Source organism: Atheta coriaria, unplaced genomic scaffold (genome assembly GCF_025399875.1).
Source record: "Atheta coriaria isolate IRGN ID8LTWV9N9 unplaced genomic scaffold, Caltech_Dcor_3.1 hic_scaffold_10_pilon, whole genome shotgun sequence".
In the NCBI taxonomy this organism is placed as follows: Eukaryota; Metazoa; Arthropoda; class Insecta; order Coleoptera; family Staphylinidae; genus Dalotia; species Dalotia coriaria.
The window spans coordinates 4273234-4290557 of NW_027045452.1; the positions used below are offsets into that span (position 1 = coordinate 4273234).

At 40.7% G+C, this 17324-nt stretch overlaps 2 protein-coding genes across 2 annotated transcripts in view; both read right to left on the reverse strand.

The window, feature by feature from the left end:
- Sema2a (Semaphorin 2a) overlaps positions 1-17324 on the reverse strand; it is a 205556-nt gene that overhangs the window by 104286 nt on the left and 83946 nt on the right. The gene's annotated exons all lie outside the window — the stretch shown is intronic.
- Positions 15437-16581, reverse strand: LOC135801031 (metaxin-1). The gene has a single exon (XM_065314395.1). It carries the CDS (start codon positions 16236-16238, stop codon positions 15456-15458), a length of 783 nt encoding a protein of 260 aa, XP_065170467.1. The 5' UTR covers positions 16239-16581; the 3' UTR covers positions 15437-15455.

Consider the following 17324-nt stretch of genomic DNA (forward strand, 5'->3'; position numbering starts at 1 on the left):
TACACAGTACGCCCGCGCCGTGTGCTGTAATGAACGACGCTTGCACACGAGGAACAATTATTCCCGGCGCCTCCGCCAGCAAAAAATCTAGGACGAACAGCGGCGTGCATTTTTCCGCCTGCTTGCCACCAGACGACATGAGTAATTACTGGTATGTATGTCATAAGGTGTACGTCCTCTGAAAATTTCAGCCAAGCCGAGACGCGTGATAGACATAAGGCACCCTACAGTGTATAAGTGTTTGAACGTCTACAAGGACTAGAAAATATTCACATCGCTTGTTCTGTTTGATGTATAAGATCACCCTGTGGATTTTCTCACTTAAAAACCTCTCCGATGCGGGCACTACAACGTCCTCAATTCGCAATTCTCGCGCCTCGGCGACGCGTATGAAAGGACGCGCTGAAAAATTAATTTTTGGTGTTTCCTAATCCTTCCTCCTTATACTCACCGCATCTGTGTGACGCATCATACTAACATTTAAAATCTTGGTTGAAAAATATTTCTATTTGATGTTTATATTGGAATAAAAAATGTGATTAACAGTATTACGTAATTAATTCTTTTACTACACTGTAAATCAGCTTAAGAAAAGCTTTGCGTACTGTGAGAGGCTTACTCGTATAAGTTAGGGGTGAAATAAATTTTTATCAGTTATAATCCTTTTTAATCATGTGCACAATTGAACCGTTAATGTGCAGCTCGCGAGACTTAATGCGCCATAAACTCGGCGACGCGGTGGGTGCTTATCAAGCGCTCACTGGTAGTTTTTCACCAGGGCGCCCGTTGCCGCCACCTGAAGTACCACGCGGCGGCGGCAAATCGACGATGCGTGATGACTCGAAGACAAGATGCGCTCGGCTCGCGCAGTCTTCGGCTACGCTTCGCTGCGGGCGGTAGTACCATCGAGACCGTCGCGCCTCATACGCCAGCCGCCTCCAAGCAGAACCGCCGAATGACACTCAGGTAGCTTTCGCCTCCGCTGCAAACCGGTAACGGGGCTGAAGAGCCTAATATTAGATGAAAATAGGTGTGAAATTGTTTGAAGATTGCGATTAAAGCGCAACGATAACGTATGCCATTATTTTCATCCCTTGAAAAAAATTACTCTAAAAAAATACTTAAATTTTACCTGACAGCACCCCTTTGCATTGGGGTGCGCATGGGGTGCTTGTCGGAGCAATAAGCAATCAATTCGCATTCGGGAGCGCGCGCGCGATAATTGAGTCAGAAGGGGTGCGCAAGTACGTCTATTTCCGCGACACGTCACAATGTTTATAACGCACTGCCAACCCGCCCTTCGAACAGTCAAACGCACCTAATTTGTCGATGCGTATGCAAATGCACACAAAGCGGCGGACAAAATGTGCTCTTAACCGATCATTAACGCCGATACACAATGACGCAACGTGCCATCACATTTTTTAGGCTTTCAATTCGGCTTGCCGAAAACAAATTCACGAGGGTCGCGCGACAAAAAAGTGTCGAAGCGTCAAGCAAAAAATACCAAAGGTGCGCATGAAACAAACTGAAAGTAAAAAACGCTAAATCAATTTCATAAACAAATATTCACCTTCAACACTCAACCCTTTGCAATACTTCTACAGAATGTGGATCCATATTACATTTACGAGTTTAAAATCTAATCTGACAATCAAAATTTCAATTTATTAAAATTTTTAATTATTTTTATAAACAACGACGTAAAATCAATCGAAACAAATATTTTTTAGAGAATTTGATCTGATCATGATGTAATACGTAATGAATCTTCTGATCAAATCACTCAGATGAAAAATGTGTAATCCACCTTGGACAAAGGGCACACAAAGGCAGAAACTGGTCACGTCACGCAACCATCGGACATTTATTGGCTTCTATAATAAAATAGCTATGACCATTTTGTAATGACGGCAACATATTAGTCTTCTCGTTGTGACTATCCTTGTTTCACCCCAATACTACACTATTTCCACTCAGTAGACTCCCCAACCTTTTCTATTTCTACAAGATTGATACTTTAATAACGCTTCATATACGGAGCGAAGAAAATCTCGAACACTCCCATACTAGTTCTAGGGAGTGAGGGCGAGTTCGAATCAAGAAAAATGCATTGGAATTAGATTAGTCTATCTGAGCTATTGCTAGTTGTGTACGTGGGGACTGGCATTGTGTAGGAAATATGAGTCGTAAAAGTGATTAAGACCCTTTTCCTATCAGTTCCTAAACAGAGCCAACCAGGGGTGATCTCAGACGTCTTCTGACGAGATGAGTAGTTTCTTCTTTTTTTACTTTGTTTGTGGATGTAGCTAGTTTTATAATTTTACAATCTCTCATATTAGCTGTTAGCTGTGCCTCTTCAACATTTCCACTCGCTGCCCTCGCCTTTTGCTCTAGGTCTTTGTTGGACTGGATGATCTGATGGATTTTCGCCGACCTCCACTGACTCGGAAATAAAGACATATGGCCGGCGAACAATTTCGATAATTCCATTTTCCGCTCGACTGACATTCCGAGCAATATAAGAGCAGAAAAAACGCGAAACAAAATAGGGTAAACTGCTTGATATCAAGAATGTAACTGTCTGTCATATTAAACTTTCTAACGTAACCCTCTTCAACGCTCTAAACTCAGGAAAAGAAAAAAACAACAAAAAGATTTCTTCCTGAAAATGTAAACACCTAGTATTGAAACGTAGAAGAAGTGGCGATCCATGCTGCTAGTTGGGGAGTTGAAGAGTTGGGGCGAGCACGATATCGAGGGGTGAAGAGGTCTTATCTTGTTATACAAGTCTTTACCCGGACACCGATAAGCAATCTTCTGATTGAAGACGCGCAAATAGTTTATCGCCGACGGAAATCAATATTTGATCCAGAAGAGTTGTACAAACAGGAATTTATCTTATCTTGGGCCCGAGTCGAACTTGACTTTTGTTAAGTTTGTATACCTTAATGTCTGGTCTCTTATGATTAGCATTGGCGTGGCATTTGTTGACCTTTGAAGGTCAGCCGATGAAAAGCTCACTAGCGCAATGACCCGAATCGTATACTTCAGCAAAAATTTTGGACCAGACCAAGTTTTTGGACAATGTTAATTTAACGCACCGGTAATTTTTGCTGGAGGATTTACGCAGGCTTTAAGGAGAAAAAGGTTAAAATAGAACTTTTAAACAGTGTTATTTTTTTGATAAGCGCCTTGGGAGTGATTCCCGATTCAAGATTTCAGCTTTTTGTTAGTTTAGGTCGTACGGCTCATAAATATCTGTTTTGATAGCCTGGATTTTCGACTTTACTTGTCGATACTCGCCACATTTTCACACTCTGAAAAAATATAGTCTAGGATTTCTTTTGTGGAGATAAAAATCCTTTCTTATTGTATGGTAAAGCAACAAGTGACAAGAAAATACACCCACAAGTAAAATATTTATACTCAAAGAAAACTTCGTCTGAAGCTTTTTTTCTTTTTAAAAAATAATCGTGACGATCTCATTAAAAAGACGGCGTTCATCATCTGCTAGCTAGTTAAAAATATTTCTTCACTTGAGTTTTAAAAGAGAACAACTTGCATCCAAAGGTACTGAAGCAATGTGCCCAAGGAGAGTGAATAGAACCGAACTCGCTCACAGTACGCGAGCAGAAACTTAATAATAAAGTCATTAGTTCCACTCGGCCTGTCCGTCATAAAAACACACACAGATTATTACCACGGCCGGGTGGACGTCGACTGGATCCCAACCCAAGCGTCCTAAGCGCAAAGCAGAAGAACCAGCAAGTCTCGGACGGATACAAACATGGCTGGCACTCGGCGCGAAGAACCGAGAACATCGAGAAGAATGAGAAACGCACGCAGAAGAAGTTCGTGGGCAAGAAACGCGCGACGTGCCGATGGTTGTGCTTCACTTGCACTCCTCTTTCATCCGCACGAACTACGCCAACAGCCGAACAACAATGCCAAATGCGCTCGGGTGTAAAGAACACCGAGAAGAAACCAGCCGGCCGAGCGTACGAGAAGAACCCATGAGGAAACCGAAACCGAAACAAAACACAAACAAGTTTATTTCAAGAATTATAGTTCGCTCATGCATGATGATGATCTAACATAGTTGAAATCTTCATTAAATTCTACGAAGGCATTTTAAATCCTTGAGCAGAAAATTGCGTTGATTCAACTCAATCACATTAGTTTATATTTAATATTGTTTTCTTCGAAATCGTTTCGATTTTCGATTTGCGACTTTACGACACGATCTTTTATTTCAGCGCTCGCGTGCGGCGAGCCGTGGAAAATCGTCGATTTTAAACCAATATCCTCGTCGAGCTCGGTTGCCTCTCGAGCAGTCGGCGCGCGTCTTTGATTCGCCTCCCACGCGCGTACTCATAACTCAAGAATCGAGACTCCTCCATCCTCAAGACAGTCCCCATCAAAATGAGCAGTAATCTCACGTAAAACGACAACTTTACTACGCTCCACATTTTTTACGGCTGCAAAATAAAAGTTTTACTTAATGTGTTCAGCAATGAACGAAGTAGATTTTATTCATGAAGAAGAAGTTCTCCACGCTGGTATGAATCAAACGCCGAGAATATTTACACCGAGCACGTTCCGCATCTCTATTTTCTCGCACCACCCTTCGCGTTGAGAATGGAAAGGGTTGCGAGTCTGCGATGGTCCGTTTTAATAGTCTCCGAGTTTTCGGATCTTCGAATTGCCCAGGCTGGGTCTCCGTCGACCGTCGGGGAGTCGTAAACTTTTTCTTTTGCTTGCGCGTTAAAGGTATGAATACTTCTTGTACAAACTTTGCACCCCACGGATGTTTTCGGCACCCTTTTTTAAATATCACGCACGCTGGTTGAATATAAGTGTACAAATTAACATCCCTTCGACGGACAATAAATATTTGCAAAGTTTCCTGTAGTTATTGTTTGATAAAATCCATAGACTCTTCTGATAGAATGAATTCCGTAAAAGTTCGACGGCAGAAGTAATTATTTGCAAGGGAATTAATTAAAAATTGATTTCGAAGACGGCGAAAGAGTTAAAAACGTTGCGTCGAGTACAATGCGAGTAACGCATCGTCGTTTTAATCTGATGTCTGGAAGATCGTCGCATTTATCCTCCGCTGGCCCCCGCACCGTCTCTTCCGAGTGCTGTCTCCGTTCGGTTAATTGCTATTTTAATTGTGTTCCCCCGACTGGGAACGCCTCGCCTTTTTCGCGATTCTTTCTCTGCTCGTTCATTGTTTAATAATGAGAATCCTATATCGGGCTGGCTGTTTCTGTGTTGGATAGATAAACGGCGAAATTAAAATTCTCAGATAAAGGAATACGCAGGCCGAAGGGTCTCAAGAACAAGAAAAACGACTGTGAAAAAAGTTCGAAATAAATCTATGGAGAACGCCAAAAAGGTTTTGATTTTACACCCTAAAGAATATTTTTTAGCAGTATGCTATTAAAATGGCAATATATCAACTATTAAACAATAGATGTCGCTAGTATACAGAGTAATTTGTTTGGGTATTTACAAGTGGAATCTTAAGATAAAGACTCGCTTAGCGGCTCACCGCAGCCTCTGCGACGATGAGAAGGGACATTATGGCGGACCACTTAAGCGGCATGAATTCTTAATGACCGCCGCCCCCAACCGGCCGGAACGCACATTTGGACGCTTTTTAGTGCACGTCTTCGGCTTTTTATTCCGCTTTTTGTACGCGGCGAGTATTTTTACTGGCGTGTTTATTAGCGGGGTTGGAACGGGGACAGCGCCGCCATCGCCACCACCTCGATCATTAATTCTCTATAAACACTCAGCATTAATGCGGGCACAAGGAAGACTCCGACGGCATGGATCGTTAATTGTTTTCTTTAGAGTAGTTAAAACAGTGTGCGAAAGTAGCGCTATAGTTACTCGGCTCTTCAGGTGATTTAAGATTCGCATCACAGAACTAATTCCTGCATTGTTGAAGCGTGTCTGCGATATTAACACGTAATTGAATATTTTCATCACTTTTCGTTCGATTGCCGACCGGAACAAAACGCGCGTTATAATCAATTAATATTGCGATACGCGCAAAAACCCTTTGGTTCGCAACGCATCGCGCTTCGAATTTTAATTCGTTTTAATAATTCATTGCGCGGGCACACGCGGCACGCAAAAATTGAATTTTAAATTCAATCGGAAATTAATTACAATGCAGAGGTAGCAAAAAAATTTAATTATAACTAGACGACTAGACATTCATGGAATATCAGATAATGTGTGCTGTTTGCAGCACGTGTGTATCGTAGTTTTATTTTTGTTCTGACATGTTATTTCGACTCGCTGTGTGTACGCGTTGGAACTTTTTGCACAGCCATACGATGAGCCAAATCTTGTGATTTTGTGATGAGATCACGTACTCGCGTCTCAGTGAAGCACTGATGAAACTACATATTAAACTCAGTAAAAAGACCGAGACACAATGAAATGCCGAAGACGTTTGGGAATCCATCGGATTACTGATCGCAATTCTCTTCCTATATATAATAAACTGACTGTTAAACAATTGATTGCAGTAAAATGCAAAAAGAATTCAACGCAGATATTTTTAATGATGAAGCTAACAGTTCAGTAAATAAGTATTGATGAAGCATGTGTATTTTTAAGTATCTAACTAAAATTATACCTTCAAATTCCCCATCAAACTAAATTACGTGGATGAAAACACAAACCTTCAGTGCAGTTTTTATGTGGACGAAAAATTCAAAGAATCCGGAGGATTTTTTAATTATTAACATTGTTCCGTAACTCAACGTGCTTGTTAGAGCAGATTTCAAAACAATATCCAACATCCAGGTATTTCAACAGCAGGTAACGAATAAGGAGGATTGATTAAAATTGATTAAAATGGGATTTTGCTGCTGTGTGAAAAAAGTTCGGACATGTGAAAATTCCGAAGGATAACACATCCGGCTGCGATACGTATTGTTACGCGATTCGTTATGTCGTCTCACACAGTGAAATTAAAATTCATATACATCCCTCAAATATTCACTGCTGTAAAACATTTAATCTATGTACCTGAAAAAAATAAATAAAAACGATTATAAAAAATAATAATTTTGCTGAATTTTAAGCAATGCTTGTGCTTCGTATTTGCATAATGTTGCCTAGATATGCAAACAAACCGTTGAGCGTCGAGGCCATGTCACTCGATGTGATCTCGAATGTACAAACATCAAATAGCGTCTTTATCGACTCCGTTTTGCAACATTTCAACGTTGCGCGCCTTGTCGTTTTACCCTTTTTCCCGCACTCAATATTTCAATATCGCGACAAATTCTGGACGCGATATACAAACACGCTTGGCGAAATATGGCAGCCGTCTCCAACTGAAATATGCAGATGCGCGAATTTCACTCGGATATCGACGGATATCAACTTACACTCGGATACAAGGATGATGCGGATGATAGATCGATGGGAATATAAGACGTGCGGCAGCAGTGGCATCAGCAAAAAGAAGAATATAAACACAGGAGTGGGGGTTGCAAGCAAGAGGGTATTTGGATGGCAAATGGAATATTTGTATATTTGCCCTATAAAGTGTATATCAATTACCTCGAGGGATGCAGCCGCCCGCACTCGAGCCGTCACGCAATCCACTTCATAACTCACTCCTTACCCCGCCGCAAAGGGATAAAGTATCGGGTTTACCGCGTAGAGAGAAAAAAATTAATAATTCCGAAAATTTCAAATGAGAAATATAATGCGAGCCAGCAGCGCGTCTTAGCTTCTTATTTACCGGCGTGATTAAGACGCGGTCGCGACGCCACCCTAGCGGTTTTAAAATGCACCCTCGGAGGCAGACTCGAGACGTCGCCTAGTCGCGTTGGTTTTTTCGGCGAAAACTTTCCGGAAAGCTATTTACTTTTACGATTTTCGGCGACGCGCATTAAGTGTATTAAGAGCGGAGATGATCGCGTGTTCTTGAGCAATAATAATCGCAAATAATATGCCACCATCTACCCTTACAAAGAAAACACAAAAGGATGGTGAAAAACATATTTTCATGCTTGTCTAAAAGTCACCAAACTAAATGTACATTGAAAATATAGCTATTTATTCATAGATGGCGCAAGTTACAAACTATCTGTCAAAATACGGAAATAAGCAAAACATTTCGCTTTGTATCGAATTATCGCCGAACAACTTGGTGAAAATTGAATTTTCGTGCGCGCACCATCCACTTCTGCCTGCATATAGTTTTTGTATTGTCTCGCATCGCCGCCGCCCCCTTCACTGAATACAGGCGCGTGTATAGAAGCGAAATTGAAGCCACTGACAACCAAATTTCCTCATATAATGCGATGCGAATACATTTCTGACGTGGCGCGACGCTGGCAAATACTGCCGCCGCCCCTCTGCCTCAGCCGCCCAACAACCCTCGAGCGTTTGACGTACGCGAACTAATCTCCTGTTTGCATGCCGCGACGGACAGACGCGAGTCGCATCCGCGAACAATCCGAGAATTGCACACATTCTCGTCAGGAGAGTGAGCCGACTCGACGGAGTCAACTGTTTCGATGGACAGCCATGAACTGACAAGAGGAAGAGGGGGCGGCAGAGAGCGAGACGATGGTTGTTGACCATCAGGGGTAATAATATACGCAACGGTGGACAGGACGCGCGAGAGAGGCTGAAGAACAGATATTTGGCAGCAACGGTGGCGGCGGCGGTGGATTGTAATGCATGCCAGTATTATTAATGGCCGATTATTCACGCCACCGAGAACACGTTTCACTATTGTCTGTATTAATAGCTTGTTGTGCAATTTTTATTCATGTGATTGAAGCAAAAGTTCCGGATGGAAATTTGAACATACTTGTTTCATTTTTCGAATTAAAGATTTCAGTTTTATGGCGTTTCCCAGCTATCCCGAGTTGGTTTTACGACGTGCGCTTCTGGGTTTTCCACTCTTTGCGCTTTGCGTTGAATTCGAAAATAATCTCGCGGTATTTTCTGCTCTGTGATTCAAATGGCAAATACAATTCAAAAATGACACATACAGAGTGTTCAAATTCTCAAATAAAATATTAAATACATATTAAATTTATTTGCATACATATTCAATGGACACACTGTGTGCCTATGCAAAAAAGCGTAGTTGTAAGAAAATGGGAAATTATGAGCGAAGGAAGGTCGTGACTGGAATAATATCACGAAGACGCGCGCGAACTTGAAATTATTTTTTGCTTGGCGCTCGGCATTTTTTTCCGGGCGTCGCGAAAATTAAAAAGTCACACGGTAAATGAAAATTTAAATATGGCGAACGCGGCGAGAGACTATGTTTTTAATTTAAATATTTATGTTGCGCATAAAAGAGATTTTATGTTGTTGTTTGTCGTTACTTTCTTGCGTGTGGCGGTAACGGCAGCGGCAAACCGCCCCTCGAACTTTCGCGCATGCATAATTCACGGCAAAAACGCCGCCTAAATCGCCAACTGCAACAAACAAACTCTTACAAATACACAGAGATACAGCTTGTTTGATCGGATAGACTTGAGTGTAGGTTATGTGCACTGTTATATTTGGTTTAAGTGAGGTTAAGTGACGTAACGTGACGTAACGTCAAGCAAGCGCGCTGTGAAACACACAAAAAAAAGAAAGCTGTTTATGGCCGTTTCGTGCGGCATTCTGACGTTCTTTGTTTGTTTAATTATTACGTTTGTTATGGGTTGTTTATGTCCGTCGCGTTTTTGACGCCGGCGGACGACGGGGCAGAATGAATTTTCCATTTTCATTGCTCCTGTATGTGTGCGTGTGTGAGGAGAGAGGCGCGCGTGATGTGCCTTCGCTGGTCATTAAAAAGTCATACCGGGTCGAAACGAGGAAAAAAGTGCGCGCAACATGCGATAAAGTTTCACTAAAAAGGGTCAAACTGAATAAAAAATGCCCGCACAATACGATGCGGCGGCGACGGCGGCGTCGGGACCGGTTGTTGTTTATGTCCGGACTCTGTAAACAAGCCACGCAACAACGCTATTCCAAAGGAAAAGATTTCCACAACCGATTGTTATCTATGACTCATTCAACTATTGCTCAATAAAGCGCAATGATTAGAAAAAGAAAAGATATTCGTATAGAGTCTGGCAATCGTCATATTTATGCCAATTTAAATATCATATAAAAAACTGGATACAAATTAACTCAAACTTATTAAGCGCTATCGCTAAAGAAAGATGCAAGCTAATATGCTAATCAATATCTATTTAATCAAAAATATTGTATTTGCCAATGCATAATATTTAGTTTTTTAGCTACTTGTTACTAGGAAAGTAGTTGAGACTCGACACAGCGTGTGGCCAAAAGATCAGAGGATCTTTTTAAGTCTTTAGTTTAGCTAGCATTTCCCAGACCCTTCCTTTCAACGCTCTCCGCGTTTGACGAAAAGGGCCTCGCCCTAACCTTCAAACACGAAGGGCTGTGAGGTTTCACGCAGCAGGATGCTAAACCAAAATTTCGTTCCTTTGCACAAAGCAACGCTTTGGCCATGCATGGTTTTTTTCGACGAGTTTCCCTTTTTCACATTTCGTATTTCCTCTCTGGGCATTCTCTGCCGGACGTTCGGAGTGCACCGCGCGACTATTTCCGTTTTTGAAAAAATGCATACAAACAACGCTTTTAAACTATAAATTTCGCCACTTCCCCGCTGTCCAACGTCCTCCGGCGACGCGAGATTAAAACAGCGTTTTTTCCACGCTGCTATTGTGTACTCTATGAATATATTTTTATTTTTTCACAGTGTTGGTGCCATGGTGAGATCACCTAATGGGATAACTTTATGAAAAAAGCGTTGATGGCCGACGCAAAATTCCCAGCCTGAATGTGTGAAATAATACAAATACCTGCACGTCGACGTGCTGAATTCTGTGTGCGTGGTGCTTGGGGGCGGCGAGGTGCGTTCGTCGTTTGTTTTAAGCGCGTTTGTTTGGCGCGCCGAGTGCACGCAGAGTGCACGCGCCCGCGCTCTCTGAATTTATGGAACATTGCCGGCGCCGCACTTTATTACAACCCGCAATTGGATTAAACAGAATGCGACACTAAGGCCTTGTGGGTACATACCTGCAACAACAGAAAACAAAATAGATTTTAACACAACCAAATATTAAGAGACTTGAGCACACTTTTAATTTATAAAAGTTAAATAAATGCACATGTAAATATTAAATTCTTTAAAAAGTCAACTTAAACTATCACACATGCGCAAATAATATCATAGGAGGTGCTTAACTTTTTGAACTAATAATAAAACATTTTGGATTTTCCGAATGAAAAACAAACGCATACACAAACGAAAAAACGAGCGCGGCGGCCAAAAGATATAAGAACCCTTTTTGATCCTTAGACATCACTTGCCGCCTACCGCCCCCTTCTACCGCTCGCTTTGTATTCCATTCTCCGACTCACGCCGGATCTTGAAAGCCGTACACATTTTTTCGGTCAGTTCGTCGGCAGTATTTTTATGCAAACACGAAAATAAAAGCGAGGCTAGTCGTACGCGATCCGAAAAGGAACAAAAGCCAAAACGGAGAAGGAAGAAAGCGCTCCGGGGCAGAAGAGTAACATGTAGTACATAACAAAATACTCGTACGTCGGCGTACGTAAAACTACATACATAAACATTAGCGGCGATGCCTTTTTACGCTTCCTTTTTCGTGTATTTGGTGCAACGCTCAAGAACTCGAATGAAAAGAGCAGAACGCAGGCAGCCGAAAAGACGAGTCGTGTAGAACGCGCAGTTGGATCGGAATAACTCATTGGAATAATTCATATTTTGTGTGATGCTCGTGATGCAAACGTCACGCATTTAAATATGAGAGAACACTACAATAAAAAAAATCCATATGAAGTATGATGATGTGTGACGTGCGACGGAATGACGGATTGCCCAGGAATTCCGAATTCCAAATTAGGAGAAATATTTATTGGAGGCATTTTTCTGAATTATCTGAATTTATAAATAGTTGCCGACGGGTAAATAGTGGTAACTCATGTAAAATTTTCGTGGAAATTGTAGGTGGCGTTGTACGTTGGAGGGTCGGTTAAGGTCTTCCCACTCTATAACTGTATAATACGTGAAACATAGATATGCCATTAGGGTCGCTCCGTTTTGTTCACTCGTTCGACGCTAGTAGAGGTGAAAATTTCCCCAATTCGTAACCCGGTGTCAGTATCGACGCATGCATCGAAAGCTTTGGCATGCGAAGCTTCCTAAACTGGCAAAGCATCGATAGCGTTTGAATTCACTGGAAATTTGGTATTGCCGCACAGAATTAGGTTGCAACCTCCGACCACCTGAATCTATTTATATAGACTCACACGCTCATACTCGCACACAATAGCGGTAACCACGGATGCAGAATTGGAGTAGGTAATGTAAAACTTTGTCGCAACTTGAAACAGTCGAGTAGGTAGTCAAAAATGAAAACAAAGTTTATATATAGAAGGTAATTCGCAGTATGAGAGTAGGAATGTTTTGGAATAATAAAAAAGTGTTTATGATCATGAATATCCTGTGCATAATACGCTATTCCGGGAATCGAAAACCGGAAATAGCAGCGGCTGGTGTTTGCGTTTCTGGAGTTTTGCGCTCATCGTAAACGTTAGCGTTTACGCCTCGCCGTGGGTCTGAGATGTGGATATAAATAACTGAAATGCAAACACATTTGCACACTATTCCAAGTGGTTTACAGCTGGTTCTCAGCCAAAATGATCAAAATATCAACAACGCGCGGAAACACTTCTCGGCACAAGAGCACTATCAGCGCAAGAACTTACTTGGTATTCCGTAGCTTAAACCCATGTTATAATTCAGAGTAAAATCATAATAAACGATAAATAATGATGATAATAATGACAATTCTATTAATGTTTGTTTGGGGACTAAATCAGTCACAAAATATATTAACCGTTGGAATATTCTATATCTGAAACAATTTGTAATATATTCATGGAATAACTGCACGACATGAAACCAAAAGGGAACAAATAAATATTGTGAATGAATTGCCAATTTGCGCGTTTGTTTTTCTGTAATTTTCAGAGGAATAAACTCAACTTTTGACGCTTTAATATTTACTTTAAATAAACAATACAAACACACCCATTATCTCGATCTGCAAACTAAGCAACTAAAACATTCGTTAACAAATCAGTAACAAACGTGGTCCCTGTCTTTTATTTATAACACTGTTATCATTAAATGTTGATACCAATAATTATTCATGTTTGTGTAAAATAAAGTCATTATTTGCTGGTGTAATGAGTGTTTTATGCGATTCGTAAAGTCTATTCGTTTGACACTCCTAACGCGCGGGATGCTGTTAATGTCGACATGGCGGATGTTCGGATGTAGGACAAACTTTGTCGTAATTGAATATCGCGCCGGAGCGAGGCTGGGCGCGAAGCGCCTGCATCTCCCTAATAGGTTTAATTAATTACATTTCGCGATGCACGCGCTATTCATTATGCGACTGCGACGCGACGCGCAGTTTGTAACAGCCGCGCGCGACGCCGCCGACGCCGCCACCACCTCCGCCGACCGACGTACGCTTCAAAAACACCAACAATTTTCAGCTTCATTAACCATTACCGACGCCAGACGCAAGGCGCAAACGATAATAACGTTTAATTTAAATTTGAACTCGCGTTGAGAACGAACTACAGCCTGTGCAGGTGAAAAGCGATGATCATGAATAAAAATTGAGTTCATTGAGTTTAAACCGCTGGAAAATGTAATTTCGCCAGCATTAACCTAGTGATTCAATCAATAAATTTATCAAACTAAAGTATGCGAGCAAATTGGATTGCTATGAAAAGACATCTAGTGTCAAACATTACAAAATACTTATAAAGTTAATCAAATCGATGTATAAGTTAGCATTTTCAATTTCAAACCCAATTTTGTTTCTGTGAAAGTTTTTGCTTTGATTTACCCTCTAGCTTTGAAAAACGTATTCCCCTTGCATCCGTAGGGGCGGCATGTTTGCGCACCCTCGTGTCTCTTAATAGATTAATACATTTACAGCCAATATAAGAAATTAAAGACGTGGTCGTATTGAAGAGGTGGAGATTTCCAAATGGAAACTGTAGAGTGATTTAGATAGTGCAAGAAAAAAGAAGGGTGACCACCCGTTGATAACAGAGCGGCGGAAAAGTTTCAATTAAACGGCGCGCGGCGTGCAAATTAAATGTCATTTGCAACAACTTTTACAACATTTCAAACAGTTTATAAGCGTTGCATATAAAAGTAATCCACAAATTTTAAAAACGTAAAACAAAAATAATAAAATCGCTTTTATAGTTTGGTACATTTTTCAACTAATTTAAAACTCATTCGAAATTTGCGAAATAAATTACAATACATTTAACCCCGAGTTGTACACTTCCCGACTAATAAATTACTTTTTAATTTATGCATGCGCTAAGCGCTCGCTCACGCTTGTACATGTCCTGCGGTATTGTTGCAAACGATCACGAAAAAAAAATTAAACCGTCTCAAAACGAAAAAAACGTAAACTGGTGATTCATCAAAAATTTATCGGCCTACCACAGCAAGCCAGCATTGCTATTTCATTCTGTGGGCTTGTAATGTTTCTAGGCTACTCTAAATATTTTTACAGGACGGACGATTCCGAGTGCGGATCTCGATCTTTCCTCCTTTCGCTTTGCATGCGCTTTCCTCGAACGCTCTCCAAGGAGAAAAGCTGGAAATGGCCGCGCGAGCGAAATAATCGCTAATTTGAATTGCAATCCCCTAAATCTTTCAAAATTGATACATGACCACGGCCGCCCCACTTAACCGACACCCAACAAAGAGGAAGCTTTCAAACCTCTCGGGAATATATTTACAATATCAACGAAATGCATAAAATTTTAATCAAAACTCTTTTAAACTTTCACTTAGCAGGACTCAAAATAAAAGTTGAATTAAGAAAATGTCGAGGGAACTTTTGTTCTCAACAACATAGTGCACGCTTGTAATGAAACAAGTTATGAAACAATTTTAAATTTTCAATAACCTGGTTAATATTGCAATAGCAGTGCTCCTTGTGTGCCGCCCCAGTTTTCATCGCAAATAAATATTTATTGAAAATTGCGCTCCCGAGCACCCACCGCGAGAGCAAATTGCGAAAATATTGCATGTTTATATAATCCCAGGCCGGATGTTGCCACTCGAGCAATCGAGCAAACACGTAATTCAATAAAAACTAAAAATCCATTGTGTGCTTGCTGCCATTTCCTACACTTTTTTTCGTTGGTTGCAGTTTTCACATCCAATCAAACGTTTATTTCGTCAAAACTGGTGCACGCAATTGCTAATTTCAAATGTGATTAAAAACAACAATTCTGTTTGACTTTTTGATCAAATTTTTGTTTCAATCCAATTGCAATGGAATCAAATGAAAAGTTATTTATTAATGAAATGATATAATTTTATTGGCGAGCGCATAACCGAACATGGCGCAAGCGACAAAAATACTAGAGAAAATCTTCAATTTCAACGACGCCATATCGTCCTCCTCGGGCTTCTTTAATGGAAGCATTTTCAGTCGATCTTCCACTAATTCTGGCTGGTAATTAATGTCAATTCGATGCACGTACGCCACCAGGTTATTAAATGTTCGGAGAATTTGTGATACTTCATCGGATGGGAATGGAATTTTGATCAATGGAGCCAGGTACGAATAGACAACACAATCCAATGAGCATGGAGTATCGAAGAAGAAATCGCCTGATCCCAATCTGGCTGACAACATTTCAAAACACTCCTTCGCGTGTTTCTTGAAATATTCCTTCATATAAAAATCTTGAGATTCGTCAATATTCTCGTGAATTTTGACCAATTCTACAGCCTTCTGCTTTCTTCGATAGATGTACCATACGCTCATCAACGGTGGTACATGCTTACTGTACCAGAGTCTTGTCCAGTCGTTAAGGTTCTTCGGGTTTATCCAATACATATACTCCATTATAGGTCCCAACATTCGATGGGTCATCACTGTGAAAGCATGTATTTCACTGCAGCGTCGAAAACTCTGACCGAAATCCAGGCTGTATCTTAGAAAGCGTAAATCTTCCACGCATTTCTCGTAGGTAGATGTCCGATAATCATTTTGAATTAAACCCGGAAGAAGTTCACTCTTCCACGCTGGATTCCGCGGGTGCGTCACTTTGAACTTGGCTTGCATGAACCGCATGTACAATATCAGTTTATTGCATTCCACGTCGATTGAAGCAAGACCATAATCACCAGGCCAAGCAATCACTTCGAAATCTTCTTTTGACTGTAGCGCGTATCGCTCGTTTTAACACCTTTACTCATTGTGATGATTTCGAGGTTAGAAGTATAGCTAAATATCGGGCAACACGGAAGGCATCTAAAAAAGAAACTGGTAATTTCGAACGTTCACAGACAACTCAAAACACGTTAAATTTCAATGACATTCTATGTCATCGCGAAACTGTTTCAACAATTAAAGGCACTGGCAAAACCATATAAACAAAACAACAATAACACAAACAGCTGTTGAGTGCGACGCACATGCGCCTACTGAGATATTTTAATCTCCCACTCAACTTAACTTTCACTTTTTAAAAATAGAGGTCGGTACGTTTATTAAAAGGTATTTTTTATATTACTTTATTATCTCCACTTTAGACTTTATCTCGTGAACTGAATATATTTTATTAAAAAGTGCAAAGTACCATCAACGATAAGAATTTAATGTTAAATACGTGCAACGCGGTCTTTCTCGTTAGTTTTTCGTCGCGTTGACGCCGGCGTCTCTTCCGGCAGATAATAATGTGCTTCTTATGCAACGGCGGCATGAAGAAAAGAGAATATAGATTGCTTTTTTACAGATGTATGTTTTACCCCAGCAAACAGTACAGAACGATAGGAAAAAACAATAATAATAAAAAAAACTAGCAACAGAGTTAATTTTTCTGCATGCAAATTTAAACGCCATCAAAATAAATATATTACCGCCTCGCAAAAATAAAACTTTAATTGCGTTTGCTGCCGTGTTTGTTGCAGTCGAGTGAATGTCACATGTATGATAATATGATAGAAGTAAAAATGGAACGCTCGCGAGTATTCTGAAAGTGCATCCGATCGTTATTCCTCCGCGACGACGGCATTAAATGTGCGCATGTGGAAGAGTGGCAGGCCGTAAACTGGCTCGTTTCATTACGCTTTATTTATTTTGCATAATATATTGTAATGACACTAACCGACTTTGTGGTTATAATGTTTTATACCAACGTATCAAACATTTATACAA

Excerpts from the sequence above, each read along its gene's own strand:
- LOC135801031 (XM_065314395.1), bottom strand. The coding sequence starts at position 16,238 with ATGCGGTTCATGCAAGCCAAGTTCAAAGTGACGCACCCGCGGAATCCA.